Genomic DNA, 23,507 nt, shown 5'->3' on the forward strand with positions numbered 1-23,507 from the left:
TCTTACCACTAGTAAACCATTGTGATACTATACTTCATTCCCTCAAATTAAACAAAGTTGGATTAGTTAAAAAAAAATTATTATGCAAAATTCAGTTACATTGGTTCTTCAAAGTTCAACATCTGATAAGATTTGATTTTCTTATTTCATGATGAGATAACCTAAGTCTCTTAAAAACATACTTAAAGTGCAAAACTAATTAACAATAATCTAATAATTCATCTATAGTCCCAAAACAAGTAGAAAATGTAAGAGATTTTCAAAATATTGTTTTGAAGTTTGTACTTATTTAATAATTTGTATAAGTTACAAGCTAAATAATAACATTGCGAGCATATGTCCTATTGGTGAAGGGCATTTCTTTTAACATCAAGGATCTGAATTCGAAGAAATATTTTTCTTTAGTCGATTATCAAAAGATAAACTTAGTGTGTTAGTACAATTCACATTAAGGTATTCAAAGTATTTTGGAGGGAGTTCGCAGTTAATCCCTATTGCACCCGATATATAATAATTGGTGGGGTGAATTGAACTTAAAGGTTAATGTGAAATTCACACGCTTTGAATTTTCAAGTATGATTTTCATCAACACCTTCTTTATTCTAGTGGTGCTACATATTTCCAATAGCTATAATATCCAACCATCTTTAGGTTCAATTTTTACTTAAAAAATGACATTGCCACTAAAGACATGACATCTAATTTTGTTAAATTGAATAAGTTTGATGGAGACAACTTTATCCGTTGACAGAAAAAGATGAAATTCTTGCTTACAATTTTGAAAGTGCTATATGTTATGAATACAACAAGAGTGTTAGAAAGGGAAGAGGAAACAATTACTGAAACAAGAGAGAGGAAAAAATGGGACAATGATGATTACCTTTGCATGAGTCATATTCTCAATGGTATGTCAGATTCCTTGTTCGATATTTATCAAAGCAATCAATCCGCAAAAGATCTATGGGATAAACTGGAGTCAAAACTTTAGTTGCATATCCCTAATACATTCAGAGGAGCACCCCAATACGGTTATTTTGTTGCTTTCGATTATTGAGTCTCCTTCATGATTGCACCTCTCTGGATCGAATTTTGAAATGATTCGTTTTTAGCATACATAAACCATTTGTTAGGTTTGAACTTGACCATAATGTTTTTAATCAATTGCATGAGTCAATGGAATAAGAGACATATATGTTATTGATTCAAGTTAGGTGGAAAGAAAAATCTCAAAGTCTTTTGTAAATTATGAAAAATTGAGATTTTGGGTGTTTGATTCGAATCAAACACAAATCCTGATTTGAATCACTTTGGACAAAGGGAAACCAGAAATTTTCGAACAATTTGATTCGAATAAAATTTAACACATGATTCGAATCAACCAACTATGAGTCATCTGTGCTAGAATTGATTCGAATAAAATTTTACACCTGATTCAAATCAGACAATTTTTCTACATTTTTCAATTGACTCAACTTGATTGATTCAAACCAAATTTAACACATGGTTCAAATCACGGGGTCTTTGATTCAAATCAACTAAAAAATGGGAAAAAATTCTGTTTTTCTTTTATTCCACTTCACTTGTTCAGTGGATCCAAATCATGAAATGCTCCTGATTCGAATCTAACTAACTTTTCAACCATATTTTGTGCTTAATCTCAAGCACATATAAAACCTTTTTGTCATCATTTTTCATGTAAGGAATCAACAAATTCATATTCATTTTTGTGTGATTGTGTGAAAAATCAACACCCTCTATTTTTGAAAGTTCAAGTTCTTGCAACGAAATTTTTACATCTTCAACTTCGATTTGATTCTAGATCTTGATAATGAGAGATTTGTAATTGATTGAAGGAGAAGCGCTCTTGAAACTAATTATTTTGAAGATCTGGTTGAGATTTTCAGGTGGTTTGCAAGATTGAGGTGATTGTCATTGGTTCAGACAAATTCTAGTGAAAAGAATGACGTTATTCTTTCCAGATTGTCTTGGTAGCAATTTATTGCGTAAGCTTAGGTTTTGTAAGAATTTGTGCCTACTCTAGCTGCATCGGTGATTAAAAATCTGAGAAACAATTGAGGTTAGAATTTATTGTCAAATCATTGTATAATAACATCTTGTAAAATATACAGTTGAATCAATTGAATACCTTTGTGCATCATCATAAAACCATATGTGGTGTTTGTGAATCAATTTAGTGGTAACATGATTAAGTTTCGAAAAGTATAATTTTCATATTTTTGCTTTAAACCTTCCACGCGCACTTTTGAAAAATCTCTGATATTCTGATTTGAAAACGCATTTGAATTTTTCAATAAAGGTCTATTCACCCCCTTCTAGACCGTTTTCCTCCTTCCATATTCTCACCCAATAGAGATACATGTAAGAAGATGCTACAAGTAAGAAATTTGTTGCTTCCCATTTCAATAATTATAAAATGGTAGATAATATACATGTTATGGAATGATTACATGAAATTGAATGTATTCTCGATAATGACAAACAACTCAAAATGCACATGGACGAAACCACCATTGTGTCTTCCATAATAGACAAACTCCCACATTCGTGGAAGGATATAAAAAGGATCCGAAATATAAAAATGAGGATATATCTCTTGATCAATTGGGTAATCATATTTGATTAAAAGAAGAGTGTCATAAAGAAGAAGATACTAAATACCAATTTACTCATGAGAAAATACATGTTGTGGAAGATGGAAGATCTAAAAAGTCTAATGATAATATGAAAATAGATGGTGAAGATGTTCATGGCAACAATGGAAATGTACAAAGGAAAAGAAAGAAAGGAAGTTGCTTCCATTGTGGTAAACTGGAACATTTTAAAAGTGAATGTAAATTCTTGAAAAAGATGAACAAAGAGAAAACTCAAGTGCATGAAAGGATTATCTTGTTGCATAGAAGTAACTTCTAGAAATTACTCACTTTTAAGAATGTGTATTCGATGTCGGAAAAGTTATAATTAAGTTTGTGTTGGTTTTATTTGGTTTGTATAATTTTTTGTGGTATATTTATATGAGAGTGAGATTTATATTTATTTATAAAAGAAATTTAATATGATGATTGATAGTTGTATAATAAATTTTACGTGTATGCATATATGTGTTGTATATCATGTAAATGATAAAAGTCTATTTAAGAGAATTACATTAATATACCTATTTAGATATCATTTTGATATATGTTTATAATTTACATGATTAACTGTATGATAAAATATTGAATATGATAAAATATATATGATCATGATTGTTTCTGATATAGAAATTTGATAATCATGTTATCATGGTTGTTTTACATGTTTATTGTATTAATATGTTGTGTGCATATTTAAAGAAACGTCAAACTTTAAATCATATTGCTTGTTATTAAATGATTTCATAATAAATATTGAATGATTTAAAATGTTAGTATGAGATGCAAAGTAATTCAATGACTATATTGTCATGGTTCTGTGATAGTTGGTTAAACTATAAAAAAAAAAAGAGGCATAGCCATGTGTGTGTTTAAATATTCAAAATTAATAAAATGAAAAATCTTGTAATTATTTGATGAAATGATTGACAAGAATGCGATTTTGAAGACATCATGTAGGGATGTGAGACAACTCATATCTTATTAATCACTAATAATGGAAACTCAACTCACACTCGATTAACGTCAAGTCTTGAGTTCAATGACAAAAAGTATATTATTAAAGTGATTGAAGTACTTGATAGAAGATACATCTCAAGAGATAAAAGTACTTGGATCATAAGAATACATATGGTGGGATGAGGTTTTTCTCTTAATAGACATATTACATATGTTTGCTAGAATGCATAATTATGGGTGCATTTTTTATATAGTCTATCTATACGAGAATGAAGTGGGGTCGTTTCATAGATTTAAAGAGTTTTACTCTCAAATTCTCATGAATAGGATATGTGACACAAGGCCGTATTAAATGTGTCAGTTTTTATAATTATTTTGATAGTACCGATATTTTATGTGTGAATTATACACATTTTTTCTAATGAATAATTGGTTCAAAACTTTTCTACCAATTTATTTGGAGATGAGTGAAAACTTAATTTACTAAGAAATAGTTCAAAGAGTAAGATACCATTATCTGAAGCCATGATTTTTTTTTCAAAATTATGAGATTTAGTTAAATAATAACATCATGAGTGAATGCCCTATTAGTAAGGCGCATTCCTTTTAACATCAAGGACCTGATTTCAAATTCGAAGTGTGCCATATTTTTGAATAAAATTTATTTTAAAAAAATAGCAACACAAGGTTCGAACTCAATTTTTTTGAATAATGTGCAACAACTTTGCTAATTGAAACATTGCATCGATTGTGAAACATTGGGAACAGTACAACACTATATTCGTTTATTATTAGGTGCAAGATTCATTTTCAATAGGTGTTTTGTTTCATCAAGTGGCGTGAACTTTTCTATAAATAAAGACACTTGAGAAGTAGAAAGCACACGAAAATAGAAATATGCACACTCATTTCTCTACCATTTTAATTATTCTAAATCATGCTTTACTTTATTAATGTATGATTAAATTTTAAGAAATATTTTTATGTAACCGATTATCAAAAAATAAGTTCCCGTATTTGTGCAATTCACATTTTGGTATTCAAATTATTTCGAAGAAAATTCACCGTTAATAATTAATGGAGGCGAATTGAACCTAAATATTAGTGTGAAGTTCACATGCTTTAAATTTTAAAATATGATCTTCTTCGGTATCTTCTTTATTCTAGTGTTACTACATGTTTTCAACAACCACAACATCCAATAAAAAATAAACAACATATATCTTCTAGCATAACATTGTAGGTTGTGATTCAGTGTAGAAAATACTACTTCCCCAACCTTAGTATAGTTCTCACTTCTATGCGCAACTACAATGACATTGGGAATAAGGATTCCATTTTTAATCAAAATAACTTTGGTTGATCAAAGAACTAAAAGAATAATAATGTAGATAGCTTATTAGTTCAATTAAACATTGCAAGAGATAAAGTGGTGAGTATTTGTAATATAAATGAACAATTATGAAATATGAGAGAGGGAGAATTCTGCTACATATTTCCAACAACCACAATATTCAATAGGAAAAAAACATATATCTTCTAGCATAACATTGCATGTTATAATTCAATGTAGCAAATAATACTTCTCCCACCTTAGTATAGTTCTCACTTCTATGCACAACTACGATGAGTATATATATTAGTAGGTATTTTGCTATATTTTGTTGAATGTTGTAGTTATATGAAGATGATGTGTGTAATGTAAAAGGTATTATCAATAATGTTGTATCTTTAAGCAATGCAGTATTGTGTAATCAAAAATATATTATATTTGTATGATTTATATCTGAACCAAAAATATAAAAGTATCCGTTTCCATTGGAAATGATTTGCAATAGAATATAAATAGTATACTATATATAGTGATAAATATATATTTTATTTTATCGTGTATCAAGATCTTTATTCCATCTTTGTTAGTAATTCTGGAAAGTGAAAAATATATTTGTCCATGAGTAAAAACATTTTTAGGTATATAAAATCTGACTCAATCTAATGATCTTCCTTGTAATTTGTTAATGGTCATCGCCTAGGACATAATAATTGACAATTGACGTCACTTTAGTTTAAAAGGTCAAGGTGTTGGATGATTAGAATAAGTCAAATGCAGTGTAATTGGCTTTTGAAGTGTTTTTCGATAATAGCTTATTTGAGAAGCTATTTTGGAAGGCTTCTTGTTTGCTGTAGAAATAGCAATTTCCTGAAGACAAAACAGAAAACCAGTTTTGTTTTATTATGCAGTTTTGGATGCTTTGTTTAGTCTGTTTGTTTAGTGGTTTGTACACTATAAATAGACCTCAATTGTAATATTTGTGAAAAATGCCTTCAGATAATGCCATTCAATATTCTCATCTCAATTTTTCTTATTTCTCTATTTTCATCATCTTCCTCAATTAACCTTTCTACCACCAAAAATAACAACTTCCACCATTGATTCACCTTGAACAAGTTTGATCTTGTTCCAACAATTGGCATCAGGAGCTTTGGTTCTGACCCTATTTCGCTGCAATCATGTCCGTTTCAAACGATAAAATATCCACCAACCTTCCAATTCTTGATTCGAAGAACTACAACAAATGGTGCAAGCAAATGAAAGTCTTGTTCGGTTATCAAGATGTGCTTGATGTGATTACCACTGGTGTTACTCCTCTTGTTGAAGAGGCTACTGCAGCCTAGCAAGCTACTCACAAAGAAGAGAAGAAGAAAGACTACAAAGCTCTCTTCTTGATACATTTTTGCGTCGATAGTGACAACTTTGAGAAAGTTGGCGATTGTGACTCGGCAAAGCAAGCTTGGGGGATTCTTGAGAAGGCTTATGCAGGGGAAGACAAAGCGAAGGTTGTGAGGTTACAAACTCACAAACGTCAATTTGAGTTACTTCAAATGGAAGAAAAGGAAACGCTCAACGATTATGTGACGCGTGTTACGCGTTTGGTGAATCAAATGAAGTCTTGCGGTGAAGTTGTTTCGGAGCAGAATATTGTATCGAAAGTGTTGCGTTCTTTAACACCTAGATTCGATAACATTGTGGTTGCGATTGAAGAATCGAAGGACCTCAAGACTATGACCAAAGATGAGATTCAAAGCTCATTGGAAGCTCATGAACAAAGGATGGATGAAAGAGGAAACGATAAGGCGAAAACGGAAGTGGCTTTGCAAGCTCGTTTAAATGAAAAGAACAAGAGATCGAAAGGGAAATGGTCTTCTAGAAGTAAAAAGAATTTCCAGAATTTTGGTGGAAAAGATCCACAAAATTCAAAGGGTCTAAAGGGTGAAGGAAGCTCCAAAGAGGGTAATCAAAGCGCCTACAAACCACTCGACAAAAGTTCCATGAAGTGTTATAATTGTCAAAGGTTTGGGCATTTTTCGAGAGAATGTCGCTCAAAACGCAAGGAAAATGATGCGGATGAGGCTAAGGTAGCTAGGCAAGAAACGGATGATGAAAATACGCTTCTTGTGGTGATTACGGAGGAGAATAATGGCATGGACAACAGTAGAAAGTTGTTGGACAACAACTACTGCAGTACCGAAAAAGTGCAGAAAACACGTTCGGAGAAAAACGCATTGGTAACGGTTCGAGATAGAGTTTAAGGTAGTGATGAGTGGTACTTGGATTCTGGTTGTTCGACTCATATGACTGGTAGAAAGGATTGGTTCGTGAAGATCAATCAAGCCACGCGAAGTAGAGTGAGATTCGCAGATAACACGACTTTAGCGGCCGACGGTGTCGGTGATGTTTTGATCATGAGAAGGGATGGTGGTCATTCCTTGATCAAATATGTATTTTATATTCCTGGAATCAAATGTAATCTTTTAAGTATTGGCCAATTGCTTGAAAGGAATTACACGATTCGCATGGAAAACAAGGTTTTGCGTGTTTTGGACCAAAACGGTGTTTTGATCCTTAAGGCTCCTATGGCTGCCAATAGAACTTTCAAGATTGAGTTGAAAGTTATGGAGCATAGGTGTTTATCTACTGCTGCAAGTCATGAAGAATGGTTATGGCACTACCGTCTCGGTCATCTCAACTTTCGAGACCTCGACGCGTTACATAGGCACGGTATGGTGTCCGGGCTGCCACTGATTAATATTCCATCTGAAATATGTGATGAGTGTGTGCAAGGGAAGTAACACAAGAGTAATTTCAGCAAGGATGCGGGTCATAGGACCAAGCATCACCTTGAGGTGGTGTATTCCGATGTATGCGGACCAATGCAAGTCAATCCGTATGGAGGCAACCGATACTTCGTCACGTTTATTGATGATTTTAGTAGGAAGCTATGGATTTATCTCATTAGGAGGAAGGATGAGGTGTTTGAAGTGTTCAAACGGTTCAAATCCATGGTTGAGCGACAAGGAGGTCACAAACTCAAAATTCTCAAAACCGACGGTGGAGGCGAATTTACTTCGGGTGAATTTAGGAGTTATTGTGATGACGAGGGTATAGTGCGTGAGGTTGTACCACCTTATACGCCTCAGCAAAATGGTGTTGCCGAGAGGAAAAATTGGACGATTATGAACATGGTGCGTAGCATGTTGAAAGAGAAGAATTTACCGAAAGAGCTTTGGGGTGAAGCCGTTTCTACTGCCGCCTATTTGCTGAATAGGTGTCCTACAAAGAAGCTTGAAAAGGTTACTCTAGAAGAGGTATGGTCCGGATTCAAACCGAGTTTGAGTCATTTGCGTGTTTTCGGTTCGGTAGCGTTTCGACATATTCCGGGTCAACTTCGAAAGAAGTTAGATGACAAGGGTGAAAAAATGTTGCTTGTTGGTTATCATCCTACCGGAGGCTACAAGTTGTTTGATATGAGTAACAAGAAGATCGTGATTAGTCGAGACGTGATCGTGGATGAAATTCAGACTTTTGACAGCAGAATTTCTGCTATACCAGTCCAGAAATTGATTCCCAGAAAGGGGAAATCAATTTCTAGCCCGAAATTGCACTTCCTGAAGCTGCTGAGATTCGAAATGCAGGCTCAGAAATCGAATTATCACATGGGGAAATCGATTTCCTGGGAGGAAATTTGAATTTTCAGCCTGTTAATGATGCTGGACAGCAACCATTCGCAACGGAGAATGGTGAATCGAGTAGACGACCAGCGAGGCAGAGAGGTATGCCTCAAAGACTTCGAGATTGTGAGGTATTCCGTGATAGTGATATCAATAACGATGGTGATCTCATTCATTTCGCTTTAATGGCCGAATCCGAACCGGTAGATACGAAGGAGGCATTAAGCGATCCAAAGTGGATGAATGCAATGAAGGAAGAGCTTGAATCAATTGAGAAAAACAATACTTGGATGTTGGTTGACTTACCGAAAGGTAAAAAGGCAATTGGTGTGAAGTGGGTCTTCAAAGTGAAAGCGAAGCCGAAAGGCGAGATAATCAAGCATAAGGCTCGATTAGTTGCAAAGGGATTTTTGCAAAAGGAAGGCATAAACTTTGATGAGGTATTTGCTCCGGTTGCTCGACATGAAACCATCCGGTTAGTTGTTGCGATAGCAAATAACAATAGTTGGACGTTATATCAAATGGACGTCAAATCGGCATTTTTGAATGGTCCATTGGATGAGGAGGTGTATGTTGGACAGCCCCCTGGTTTTGTTGTTCAAAATCAAGAGGCAAGGGTCTACAAGTTGAGGAAGGCACTCTATGGTTTGAAACAAGCTCCAAGAGCTTGGAACAAACGCATAGATGGTTTTCTTAACGACATTGGTTTCAAAAAGTGTGTGTCTGAGCATGGTGTTTATGTGAAATCGGGTGCAAGCGAAGGAGTAATCATATTTTGTTTATATATGGACAATTTGTTGATTACTGGAAGTTGTGAAAAGTACATTTCAAGCTTCAAATAAGATCTTATGAAGGAGTTTGAAATGAGTGACCTTGGGTATGTGAAGTACTTCTTAGGCATAGAGTTCCAAAAGACAAAGTTGGGGCTACTCATGCATCAAAGTAGGTATGCTTTGGAGATCTTAAAGAGGTATGATATGGAGCATTGTAATGATGCCATAACTCCAGCCGAGGCACGGTCACAACTATCCAAAAGCGAGGAAGAGCAAGATGTGGATCCGACTCAATACCTGAGATTGATTGGATCATTGCGTTATTTGTGCAATACGCGGCCAGATTTAGCATTTAGTGTCGGTATTGCTAGTAGGTTCATGGAGAGGTCAAATGTATCACACTTGGCAGCGGTTAAGAGGATCCTTCGTTATGTGAAAGGTACTCTTGGTTGTGGAATTTTGTTTCCGGCAAGTGACACGGGCAGAAGTTGCAATTTACTTGGATACACCGACTCCAATTGGTGCGGAGATAAAGATGATTGAAAGTCTACGGCTGGTTATGTCTTTATTTTTGGCGGAGCACCAATCTCTTGGTGTTCTAAAACTGAGCCGGTGGTTGCTCTCTCTTCTTGCGAGGCGGAGTACATTGCAGCGTCATTGTGTGCATGCCAAGCTATGTGGCTTGTGAACTTACTGCATGAGCTGTACAACAGCACGAGAGAAGCTGTTTTGTTGGTGGTGGATGTAACACCCTTCTAAAATACCCCAACTATTTAATTAAAATAACAATATATCAATCAGAGTAATTATGCTCTGAAGGGTGTCACACAATCACTTCACACCAATCATCAAAATATCCTGTCATGCTCATTTGATTAATTAAAATAAGACACTTTTGCATAATTCACAGCGGATACGAAATAACAACATTCAAATCATGTACTACATTACATGTAAAGTTGTTCAACAACCAAAAGAAAACATAGTAAACATCCCATCCCGATGTTACATCTACCAGAGCATGACCCACTAAGGACTACACTAGACTCCCAGGACTAGCTCCTATTCAATCACTGCTCGTTACCTGAAAACATAGTTGTAAGGGTGAGTCCTTCAATCGATATAATAAGCATTATAAAACATCATGTAATGCTAAGTAATTTAACACATATCATCACCCTAATCAGATTTCACATATACATCAACGGCAATATCAACTCATAATCATCATCATCATCATACTCAAACTCAACACAACCATAAAACACACGTATAATATTGGAATACATCCATTCATATTATACGCCATACATACATACATTATGCAATGAGACTCCATGCATGCGGTACCGACTATTCGTGAACATATAGTTCAACCTCACCGACCAAATCCAGGTACGGCTACCAAGCTCACTAGTCCCACTCATTTGAGACCTAGTGACTCACATCACTAATTCCTCACCATGGGAATTAGCTACCACCCCAAGGGCTATGCTATGCACGCTAAATCACCTAGCATGCAAACATCAACAACAATCCATAATAACTCATCACTAATTCCTCACCATGGGAATTAGCTACCACCATAAAGGCCACAACATGCATGCTAATCACCTAGCAATGCTACATCATCAACAACAATTCAAGAATAGATATATGCTCACACTCTAAGCCATAAAACAGTCTATTCACCAAGGCACACATAACTGATACATTCACAGCATCACGCATACTATCACACATCAGCAGTATTTTATCACACAAGCATATCATATCATGCCAAATAACAACCACAGTATTAGCACACTCTACTAATACATATACTACTCAAAACAACGGGAAATGATCCCTAATATATCATACATCATCTGAATTACGTTACTCAGCTGAACAGTTAAAAACTGCACAACAACAGCTCAGGAAAATCACCATCCTGCCCATACGCGTATTGCCTAACCCCATACGCGTATGACCCATCTCTTGACAAAATCCCATACGCGTAACACCATCTCATACGCGTATGCTACGCGTACCACTTCCCCATACGCGTACCAACAGAGACCAAACTACGTTCAAAACATCATCTTCCTCATCCATACGCGTATTGCCTAGTGCCATACGCGTACCATGCCATCTCATACGCGTATTGCCTAGTGCCATACGCGTATGACCAGAAACCAGATTTCCAGATCTGCTATGGCTTTCTCTGCTACGAGATCTATCCAATTCAACCTTCTACAGTCCAATTTTTCACAATAATCGTTCATATCATCTAACACGAATCATAACCTATTCGATCTCACAATTTCTAACACTATTGCATCTAATTCCTACGAATTTCCTTCAATTTTAATCCAGATTCGTTCATCCCAAAAGTTCACAATTTTCAGCATAATTATTCCAATCAGAGGTAAATCAATGGTTTATCACTACCCAGTACATATTATCCCATAATACCCATTAAACGATGATAAACCCCCCTTACCTGAGTTAATCCGGCAAATCTCTGAGCTTCAAGCTTTTCCTTCCTTCAACCCTTGTTCTCTGGCTTTCTTTGCCCTTTTTCCACTTTTCTGCCTCTTTTCCCTTTTCACGTGAAAATAACTCTTTTTACCAAATGGAATCTTTTTACTGATTTCTACTTTTATTCCAATAATAACAATCCCAATAATATTCCAATAATTATTATTCCAATAATAATAAAAATTCCAATTATTTAATTAAATTAATAAATATATTATTAACTCAATTTAAATAATTATCTTATTTTATCGGGGTGTTACAGTGGACAACGTTTCAGCCATCAATCTTGCTAAGAATCCCATAGCACATGGGAAGAGCAAGCACATTGAGATGAGATTCCATTACTTGAGAGATTTAGTGAGTTCTGGACAGTTACGTTTGAGCTACTGCAGAAGTGAAGAACAAGTCGCGGACTTGTTGACGAAAGCGGTTACGAATGATGTTTTCAAGCGACTCCTGGTGAGGTTGGGCATGAAGAACATTGAGCATTTGACTTAAGGTGGTGTGTTGGATGATTAGAATAAGTCAAATGCAGTGTAATTGGCTTTTGAAGTATTTTTGGAGAATAGCTTATTTGAGAAGCTATTTTGGAAGGCTTCTTGTTTGCTGCAGAAATAGCAATTTCCTGAAGGCAAAACAGAAAAACAATTTTGTTTTATTAGGCTGTTTTGGATGCTTTGTTTAGTCTGTTTGTTTAGTGGTTTGTACACTATAAATAGACCTCAATTGTAATATTTGTGAAAAATACCTTCAGATAATGTCATTCAATATTCTCATCTCAATTTTTCTTATTTCTCTATTTTCATCATCTTCCTCCATTAACCTTTCTACCACCAAAAATAACAACTTCCACCATTGATTCACCTTGAACAAGTTTGATCTTGTTCCAACACAAGGGGTTTCAGAAGGGGACATATTCATAATGGGAATATAAATGTTTCTGTCATGTCCTTTTCCATTCATAATTTCAACTTCAAGTACATGTGTTGTCATTTTTGTTACAATGAATCTTGTTCCATTACACGGACATTTAGACTGATCGACCAAACATACGCCAAATGGGTTATATAGGAGATGTTTGGACTATCAATTTGGAGGTCAACGGAAGGAAGTTTTTTTACTTTGGAACTTTTCTTTAAGAGCAATACACTTTGTGAGTGACACATCACATACTCACACAAAAATCTTAAAGTGATAGATGTATGAGTTCTCTCACTTATAAATATTCAAATTTTCATATTTTTAATCAATGTGAGACTTTCTCACACTACTCACACTTGTTATTTTTAACAGAAGAGAGCATATGTAATTAAAGATGAGAGAATAATCTTAGAGAAAAACTTCTTAAGCATAAAATAAATGAAAGTCATGATATAAAGTGTTATATCCATGGTGTATGAGAGACTAGTCATTTCATATCTTAGTACATCCAAATTTTATATTTTTTGGATACGTATTAACGACGTATCGCAATAAACCATATATATATATGATAAAGTACAAATTTAGGTGTATTCTTAATCGAGAATAAGATGTGTGTTTGGTGTTTATCATCCATTAATTACACAAACACCAAAACAAAACAACAATATCACTTTAAAACAACAACAAAAAAACTCTTATACATGAAAATCACTTATGTTTTCATTATATATAGTCATTTTAATAATAAAATTCTATAATGTTTGAAAAAGAATGGTATTTTTAAATTTTAAAATAAATTTATTGAAATTTTAAAAATATCAACTTGAATTAAACAAACCCAAAAAAATTCTAAAAAATTAAATATTTTAAACTGCAATGAAAAATATTTTAAAAGATCAAGTGAAACCAATTACCTTTAGTTATTCCTAACAAAGCTCGTTTTTTTTGTTTCAAATTTTAAGACATTTCAATGTTTCTTTCAGCTATTTTGATTATTAATATTCTACCAAGAATTTTTTTTTTCCGTTAAGACATTTCAATGTTTCCATACACATATCCCTATTCAAATATTTCACCAAACCTTCGTCTATTTCTTCATCTATGTAATGCTATCTCATTTGAGCATGAGATTCTAGGATAATCTATATATTAGCTTATGTGTATGTTATTTATTTTTTACTTGTTTTGATTCTACGTCTTATTTAATTGATTATTGTTAATTAATTTTGCAACTTAAGAATTTATTGTTATTATAGTTTGTATTATATGTTTTTAAGAGGCTTTGGTTCATCGTTTGATTTTCTATGATTCTAGTTAGGATCATTTAGATGTTTTCTATTATAAACTTAATAATATGATAGCACCCAATTCTACAAATACTGGTTTGGGAAATACTTATTAATACATACACAGAAATTTTCCATTCACAGCTAAATCTTTATATTTTTTTATCGGATTTGGACCTTGGTGATGGCCGGAGTAGGGTGCGAACGGTGAAGTATCGTCTCTATAGTTTCGTTAGGGTATAAGCAAGCACACCAGCACGAAATTCAGTTGATGATTGAAGAGAGTAAGGGGCGATGGAAATTGCAATTTCATCCATTGGCATTTTTATGAAACCAATGATCTTCCTTGGAAATCTGTAAAAAGAATATTCAACACAAAGTGAGCTCTATGTTATCGTCGAAATTTATGGTGCATGAATCGAAAACCTAAAATATAAAAATTACAGTTAGAGGTGTTATTCATACTTTTGATTAAAACAAACATACCTTTGCTGAAAAGCTTTCTTATAGTAGTATTAAGGTCACCTTCCCAATACGGTTGATCTCCATTCTCGTTCAAACAAATTCTTCTAAGAATCGACGCCCTTAAGATTCCATGAGAGAAAGTCTCCATTTTAGGACACTCAATCACATATAATTCATTCAACAATGGAAATCTGAAGTTGTGATTTCCACTACAAAAGCATCTAAGTTCTTGCAAATTCAAAAACTTTAAGGATAGTAATCTTGAGAAAACAAGTCCAACATATTCCTCTACCTCTCCTTGATCCTTTGCAATAATTTCCTCGACACCACAATCACTTACCTCTAGCTCATGTAGTTGCAAAAGATCTTTGGCCACAGAAAATGGAAAAACATGTTTTAGGCTTTTGCATTTTGTAGCTTTTACCATAAACAGGTTTTGAAACTTGATTTTTCCTCGAGGATCCTTATTCCATAAATACTCAAGATTTGGTAAATGTTCTAGAGATAAAGTTTTCAGTGGAATCTCAATTTCAAGCTCTTGTTCTCTTATAGCATCTATTTCATATACAACTACCAGTGCAAGACAGTACCCTAAATTCAATGATTCCATGCTTTGTAATTTGTTTGGCACATGACTTGGGAACACATTCAAAAGCTGGTTACATGATGTGATTTCCAATTTTTTCAATTTGCAAAAAGAATTTTGAATGAGTTTCCCCGGCCATATTGACTTCAAGTTGTCCATCTGTGAAATCACCAATGTCTCCAAGTTGGGGAAGAGTGGAGCCTATATCGTAGTTCAGATTCACAATAAGTAATTGTAAACAGCTTATTTAAGCACTTTTAGCATAAGCGCTTATTATACAAGTGTCTATCATTTAAGGGCTTATGCATAAGATATTTCTATAACAAAAGATTAAATAATGTCAAATGGTTTTCATATAAGTTATAAGTTATTCTCATGAGCTATATCTTGAAGAGCTTATGGAAATAAACAGAAAATATAGTTTAAAAACATGTCATAAGATGTTTTCATCAGCTCTCCTAAACACTCATACAAGTGCTTATGACAATGACAATCGATAAGCTTAACTAATAACTACAAAAAATATAGAAAAATTATAAACAAAGGAAAAATTGAAGCTATTTGAAAAGCTTACCATTTCAACCGGAGATTTTCTATGAAAAATGTTACTCGTAATTTCATCGCGGACAAATATCTTCTCTACCAGTTTGCATGAACTGATTAAAAGATGTTCAAGTTTGACGAGTTTTTCAGCCACTGAGTATGAAAAAAGATATTTCAACCTTTCACAACCATCTACGGTCAAATTGGTCAAATTTTCAAAGCAAGAATGCGACAGAAGCTGATCATCCCATATCCTCTGGACATTGATTGAATGAAGCTTCAAGGTCTCCAAACATGGAAATTCAACCTATCAAAAGTTATCAAAGTTCAATTATCACTAACAAAAAAAGTCGGTCATTACTGAGAAATAGAGGTGAGATAGTGAAACCGTGTGTTCAGACTTGTTTGTACCTCATCACTCAAAAGTTGACTATAGACATCGTTGCTGTTTTCGGTATCACTAATGCATGACTCGGGAGAGAGACTAACAAGAGAAGGTAAAGATTCAAGTGTAAGAGAACGCATTTTCGGGAGCGAGAACTTGTCGGTTTGTCCAGCATCCTCTTGTCTTTGCTTAGCTATGATATAGCTCATAAATCTACATTCAGATATCTCAATTTCTACAAGTTCTGAAAGGTGTTTAACAGTTGAATGCAAGAAAACAAATTCCATCATATCACAGTTTTTCACTTCAATAACTTGTAGTTTTGAAAAAGCCTGTGTTGGAAATGGATCACTGCATATTCTCTCCAATTTCATCATATTGTGAATGATCAAAGATTCCAAGTTTGGAAAAGCATGATCATGATTAGACCATATGGTTGATCCAATAATTTCTTCCATTTCATCACAATTTTGAATATTCAGATGCTTCAATTGTGAAAATCCTTCATCGTTTAATTCATATAGTACATCTTTGACACCTGATAAAGTTATGCGATATTAGATTAAAAAAAAAGAAACATTATTATAGCGAAATATGTTTGAAACTGACTTGATACAAAAAACTAAATACTTACCCTTCAGTTCAGCTATATACAAATCTTCGGCGTGAGCCATCAAGAATTTTATTCCGTAATCCATAAGAATGCTTGAATCCATGCTCAAATTTAGCTTAAGAACTCTTGAATTTTTGTAGTTCTCGGATTCATCCTCAGAAAATTTCCATCCATCTCCAATCAAAATCTTGTAACTTTCTAGTTTTCCGAAGGAAAACAAGTCTCTAGGAAAAATTGATGTATCGTTTATCTGCATATTCAAAGTTGATAGGTGATGCAGATTTCTCAACTCGCCTAGAATTGAATTATTGTTGTGTCTTTCGATTTCTTTAACCTTAACCTCCCATTGAGTGTTAGACATTCCCATATAGAGCTCTTCTAAGCTTGTGAGGCTAGATATCAGATTACGAGGTACTATTTCTAGTTTCGAGCAATCGGTCAAATCTAGTAACCGGAGATTAATCAAATGGCCTATTTCAGGAGGGATCACTCTAAGCTCGGATTTTTCAAGATTAAGAATCTCTAAACCTGTGATTTCACCAACAACAGTAATGTCTTCCAAAATGCATTTACATAGAGTGAGTGCTTGGAGGTTTGTCAAAAGTGCGAGAGACAAAGGAAGTGATGGAGTACAATTGACACCTCCTAAACTTAGTACCTTAAGTTCTTTCATTTGATCAAAGAAATTATCATGAACTTTCAAATAGTTACCTTGAGAGTTGATTTTGAGTATCTTCAAGTTAGGACATTCTAACCTTTCAGGAAGTTCATTGATCAAACACCAATCCAAGAAAATATGATGACAGTTTTTCAAAACATCTTTTCTTGGCCATTCTTTTAATTCAGCGTTCCTCTCCGCGGTAAAGAACGGCTTGACCTTTGACCCGATGGATGCAGCCACATTGCTTACAACTTCAAGCACCGCAACTGAATCTCTTTCACCTTCAAGCAAAAAACAAGCATCTCTCAAGTTGTCTATTAATTTGTAAAGGCTGTTTCTTCCATCTGCCAAAGTATCAACGTGTTTATGCAAACCTAAACACCAACCGAACACAAGCATGTCTTTTATGTTGTAAGCATTTCCCATAGAACCTAACAGAAGGAAGAAAGTTTTAAGTTCTTGACTTTCTAAATGATCGTAACTTAGTTCAATAGCTGAATGCACTTTCGAATAAAAACATCCATCAAAGTCGAAATTCGTTAACTGCTCAAGTGCATCATTCCAAGCATATAAATCCTTGTTCTTCAATGCCTCCACCAAATTAATAATCAAAAGCGGCAAACCAGCGGAACTTTTCGCTACTTTCATTGCTACCGGCTGAATACTAAGATCTTTAACAACATCCCCTCCCTTCTTTTCAAACAAACTCCAACTCTCATCCTCTGACAAAACTTCAAGTCTATAAACCTTCTTTGCACCTAAGTTAGCAGTCAACACATTAAGATCTCTAGAAGTCGCCAATACTTTGCAACCTTTATGATCGTCTCCGAAAGGAACACCGACCTCGGTTAAACTAAGCTTTCCCCAAACATCGTCTAATATCACAAGAATCTTCATCTCTTGCCTAATCCTTTGACGTAACCGACTCGCCCTTCCCACCTCAGTCAGCTCATCAAACCTAAGCCCTAACCCGTCGGCTATTTCAGCTCGAATCATTCCCATGTCAGGAGAATTCGTCACATTCGCCATCACTACAAGATCAAATACACCATCATTCTCAGCTCTCCATGCGAGCTCCTTCACCAATGCAGTTTTACCTACACCAGCCATTCCATACAAACCAATCATATGCACATTAGAATCCTCTTTCAACACATTCATAATCTCATTCAACATTTCCGTTCTCGATTCCAAATCCACATAACCTCTAGCACTAGAACTGAAATTGCATTTCAAAGCGCAACGATAGGAAATCCGATCAAACGTTTCGTTTTTTATCTCAGAAATCAGATCCACTAGGGTTTTCGCTCTCTGACTCTTGGTATACCTAGAGTAGACATCTAAGCATCCAACTCTCTCTTTATCTTCGCCGTGAAGAAAGTCTTGCGCCTCTTGTATGGCTGCTTGGCCTCTAAGAAACCAGTCGTGCACGGTGTCTTCAATCTCCTCGCCGTTCCTTTTGGCAGCTTCAACACTGTGCCGCATTTCTTTCTCCTCCCTCTGCAACTTCTGAATCTGAGTCTCGAGATTGATGAGGTTTTGATTGTACATCAATACATAAGTGAATTCTCGAATGACGGGTAAAGTCACGTTTGAAGCTATGCTAGTAATTATATTCATCTTTGTTAAGCTTCTTGATTAATCTGCAAAACAACTTAAGCAAGGCTTTGTACTACTACAACGTGATTCTTTATATTGAGAAAAATTACAGTAAAATTTGGGAATTTCAATTCAAAAATGATGAGAATGGAAAAGGATTATCAAATCACCTACACGATGTGTCTAATACATTGTATTAGATGTGTGGAAAACTAGAAATGTTCAAATAATTTATTTCAATTATGAGAACTATTGATTACAAATTATTATTCCCTCCGTTTTTTTTTTTAAGTGTCACTTTTTTGATAAATTTTTATGTTTTTTTTTTTAAGTGTCACTTTTTTGATAAATTTTTATTTCTTTTTAATTGTCAATTACATAATTCAAGGTAGTATTAAATGCATTTTTGTCAAAATTACCCTTATTCAATTATTACAGAGAGAGAAAAAGTAGAATGAATGTAGGATATAATTAAGGGTATTATAGGTAAAATGAGAATTATTATTTAAAAAGTAACAATAATGATTAATTTTTTTGATAGGTGTAAAAAATCAAAAAATGACATTTAAAAAGGAACGGAGGGAGTAATAATTTGCGTTTTTTTTATTGAAAAGAGGGCCTAAGCCCAAAAAAGAATTTTTGCACTTATTTTCAACTATTTAAAAAATGTGAAACTATTTAAAGTGAATTTACAATCAAGACAATGCAATAGAATATTTTTAGTTTACAATCAAGACAATGCAATCGAGTACTTTTAGTTGGAGTTAGTGATATCATTTGTTAGTTCACGAGGAGGAGCATCAACTTTTAGTTGGAGTTAGTGATATCATTTGTTAGTTCATGAGGAGGAGCATCAATAGTGAGTTAAGAGTAACACACAAGTGAGAGGGACGTGAGTCCACAATGCTCCCCCTCAAGTGGAAACTCTTTTGTCCACATACACTTGTACCGCCGTTGACACCTCTTCCTGAGCATTTTGATACACCTTTTCCTGGGCATTTCGATTTCAACGGGACACCTCTTTTAGGGCATTTTGATACAAGTAAGTTGGTCCCTTTATTCGAACCAAAAGCTCATGATATCATTTGTTGGGTCTTGAGGAGGAGCATCAACATTGGTCTAAGAGCAACACACAAGTGAGAGACACATCACATATCCACATAAAACCTTAAGGTTTTAGGTGGATATGTGGTGTCTCTCTCACTTATGTGTTTATGTTGACCAAACAAATGGTATCAGAATCGTGGTTCAGCTTGGTGGAGGAATGAGAGTTGGATCCAGTGTTGAATCCTATTATAGGGTATGGGAGACTCACACTTTTAGAGAGAATGTTGGGTGCAAGTGTGAGTGATTAAAGTTCCATATTACCTATGAGAGGATAGAATGTTGGATTTATAAGATAGATGACCCATTTACCTAACACCTTAAGATTTTATGTGGATATGTAGTGTCTCTCTCACTTGTGTGTTGCTCTTAGCTCAATGTTGATGCTCCTCCTCATGATCCAACAAATGGTATCATGAGCCTTTGGTTCGAATAAAGGGGTCAACTTACTTGTATCGAAATGCACATAAAAATATGTCTCGTTGAAATCGAAATGCTCAGGATAAGGTGTGTTAAAATGCCCATAAAGAGGTGTCAACGACGATACAAGAGTATGTGGACAAAAGAGTTTTCACTTGAAGGAGAGCATTATGGATTCACACTTGAGGGGGTGTTAAGAATAATAAGTCAAGTGTGAGTTGGAGTCCCATATTGGTTATAAATGTGGATATTTGAGCATTTATAAGTGAGAGAGACACCACATATCCATCTAAAACCTTAAGGTGATAAGTGTGTGGTTCTCACACTTATAAATACTCAAGTCTCCATATTTATAACCAATGTGGGACTCCAATTCATACTTGACTTATTATTCTTAACAATTTTCTGAATATGTGGATAGAACACTATACTCTTATACATGTTGATGTTCCCAATACTTCTCTCGTGGCTATCCAAGAGGTCTACAACATAAATAGTCGAGATCAAATTTTCATAAAGCTTCGCCCTTAATTCGAAGTTGTTCGAGGCGTTTTGCTGAATAGGAATTTCGTTCCTTCTTTAAATACATGTGTCAGAGAATATCTAAGGGAACAACAATGTCTTATTACTCAAGCAATCATGTATAATGAAGTTGTCATTTCTGAGCCTGTGACGGTTGCATATGCCTCTCAAAGTATAGGTAAATGTCGTGATATGAGACAAGTTCAGTGATTATTTTGCAAACAATTTGGACATATTACTCGTGGCTGTAATAAGAAGTTTTGTAATTACTACAAGCAACAAGGTCATATTATCTCTCAGTGTCACACGTGTCCTCCACGACCAACACAACGTTCGATGCAGGCATTTGGTGTAACTACAAATTATGTAGTTGGTCCTTCCTTTAGTGGTGCCTCAAACGGTGGTCTATACAGTATGAACTAATTCAACAAATGGTATTTTCCGCTCTTTCGGCCTTAGGAATTCATGGTAAGTCTTCTAATGTTTCTCGCTCATGGTATCTTGATTCAGGTGCATCTAATCACATGACGAGTTCCTAGGAATATTTGATTTTAAGATATGAATGTTGTTCATCGGTTTGCATGTGATGTGAGCGGGGGAGTTTCTTATCACGCCGAAAGAGCGGAAAGTATCATTTTGGGTATCCCAATCGAAAAGTACCATTTGGGATCAAGTAGTGGATCAACACCATAAAGGGGAGTGGGAACTTGTTGTTTGTGTTTTCTAACATATCTTTGCCTAATTTATAACGCTATATATATTGAGGCATAAAAGAAAAACTGGGAAGAATAGTAATATCATTCATGGCAGGAGAAAAATAAGAAAACAAAAAATTGATTATCAAAACATGTCACATTCCTTGAAATGCGAAAATGGTGTTTAGAGACATCATAATACACAAAACCCTTATCAGAGTGACTATACCCCATAAATTTATATTGAATAGATTGTGCTCCAAGCTTATGTCTTTCAACGCAAATTAATGAGAAACTCTTATTTTATTAAAAATTTAGTTTGGAGATGCATCTATCTATCAACCCTTAATGTTTCGGAGATGCATCTCTAGAATATATTATGTTAGTTCAAACTAGAAACAACCAGGAACAATGACAGAATAATAGAAAAACAACATAAATTAACATCAAAATAAATTACATAGACAATTGTTAACGTTAACATAAATTTAATATTATATGTCATTACAAACAGGTAGTTCAAGATGTTGCGACATTCTTATAATGTCTTCAGGTATTCTTGTATTCGTCGTGTCCACTTTAATTGGATCATTTGTTAAGTAATGATAAATATACTCCACATAACCTTTAAATACTCATATGTCTTCAATTTAAGCATTACGAATTGTATCTTCCATTAGTTGTGAATCGAGGATGAACGATACTCGAGCTTGACAACTCTCCGATTTTCTGGATATCGCATGAGAGTATTCGGTTTGGATTTCAGATCGACGAGTAGTGTGTCCTCAAAGACCCTAAGTTTAAGTGTGAGATTTGTGCTATTTAAATACACAAATGTAAGATAGGGATATGTATTCATTCTGGTTTTGGTAAAGAACATGGAATGAGAAACCTTTATTTATACAAGTTGTAGATCAATTTGGACCTTAGAAACCATATCTTTTCATCATGACATATTTCAGATATGCATATCAGGAGACACCTTATATTTTTATAAAATAAAGGTGTGTTAAGAGATAAACATCCATAAAAGCCCTTGTTTGTTTGTTTTCAATTAAAATTGGGTGTGTCTGGAGATGCATATCTAGATCCACCCAGAACAGAACCAGTAAAACACACATAAACAGAAAAATTGGGATATTGTCAAAAATTTACCCCCCAAATTCTATAATATTAAAGTAGAATAGACATTACGTATGACACAAATTGTATCGAGATTACATCATTGACAATATTACATACAAAAAAATGAGTTTCATTGTTAGATTAAAACTAAAATGTATCAAAACATGTGTCACTACCTAAATCTATTAGTGGTTCCTTCTTTACCATTTTCTTATTTGATTCTCTTTCAACGTTTCTCAACTTGTTGAACATATCATCCTTTCTAGAAAGTGATCGGCCAAGCTTCAGCATCTTGTGTGAAATGTGTTGTTCGCTCTGGTGATGTCTTTGGTATAGGACATCCCGGTTTTAAATATACCTGAACAAAATGTTGTGTTTTTGAAAGCTAACCAATACACATGATGTGTCTGGATGGATTATGAGGCGGCCTACTCCAAAGTGGAAAAATGTTTTCGAGAAACCACATCATATTAAATCAATATACATCTTATCATACGTTTTATAAGATGTTCCATTCTCGAGAATTGCGTCCATTTTTTAAACAATGTCGAACCACTAACACAAGGAACAAGAGCATTGAGAATTGCTTCGTAATTTTATTTCGTCATGTATAGATTTGTGTGTGTCCATATGCGTCGTCCTCATCTCCTTTACCGAGCAAA

General features: G+C 34.5%; 1 protein-coding gene across 1 annotated transcript; it reads right to left on the reverse strand.

The window, feature by feature from the left end:
- Positions 1 to 14,170: 14,170 nt before the first annotated feature.
- Positions 14,171 to 19,171, reverse strand: LOC127085856 (disease resistance protein RPS2). The gene is made up of 5 exons (XM_051026409.1): positions 16,741 to 19,171; positions 16,133 to 16,644; positions 15,753 to 16,028; positions 14,614 to 15,379; positions 14,171 to 14,481 (listed from the first exon to the last, which is right to left on the reverse strand). The coding sequence occupies exons 1-5, from the start codon at positions 18,998 to 19,000 to the stop codon at positions 14,453 to 14,455; spliced, it is 3,843 nt and encodes a 1,280-aa protein (XP_050882366.1). The 5' UTR covers positions 19,001 to 19,171; the 3' UTR covers positions 14,171 to 14,452.
- Between the last annotated feature and the right edge of the window lie 4,336 nt (positions 19,172 to 23,507).

The sequence above is a fragment of the Lathyrus oleraceus genome, chromosome 5, assembly GCF_024323335.1.
Source record: "Lathyrus oleraceus cultivar Zhongwan6 chromosome 5, CAAS_Psat_ZW6_1.0, whole genome shotgun sequence".
Lineage (NCBI taxonomy): Eukaryota > Viridiplantae > Streptophyta > Magnoliopsida > Fabales > Fabaceae > Lathyrus > Lathyrus oleraceus.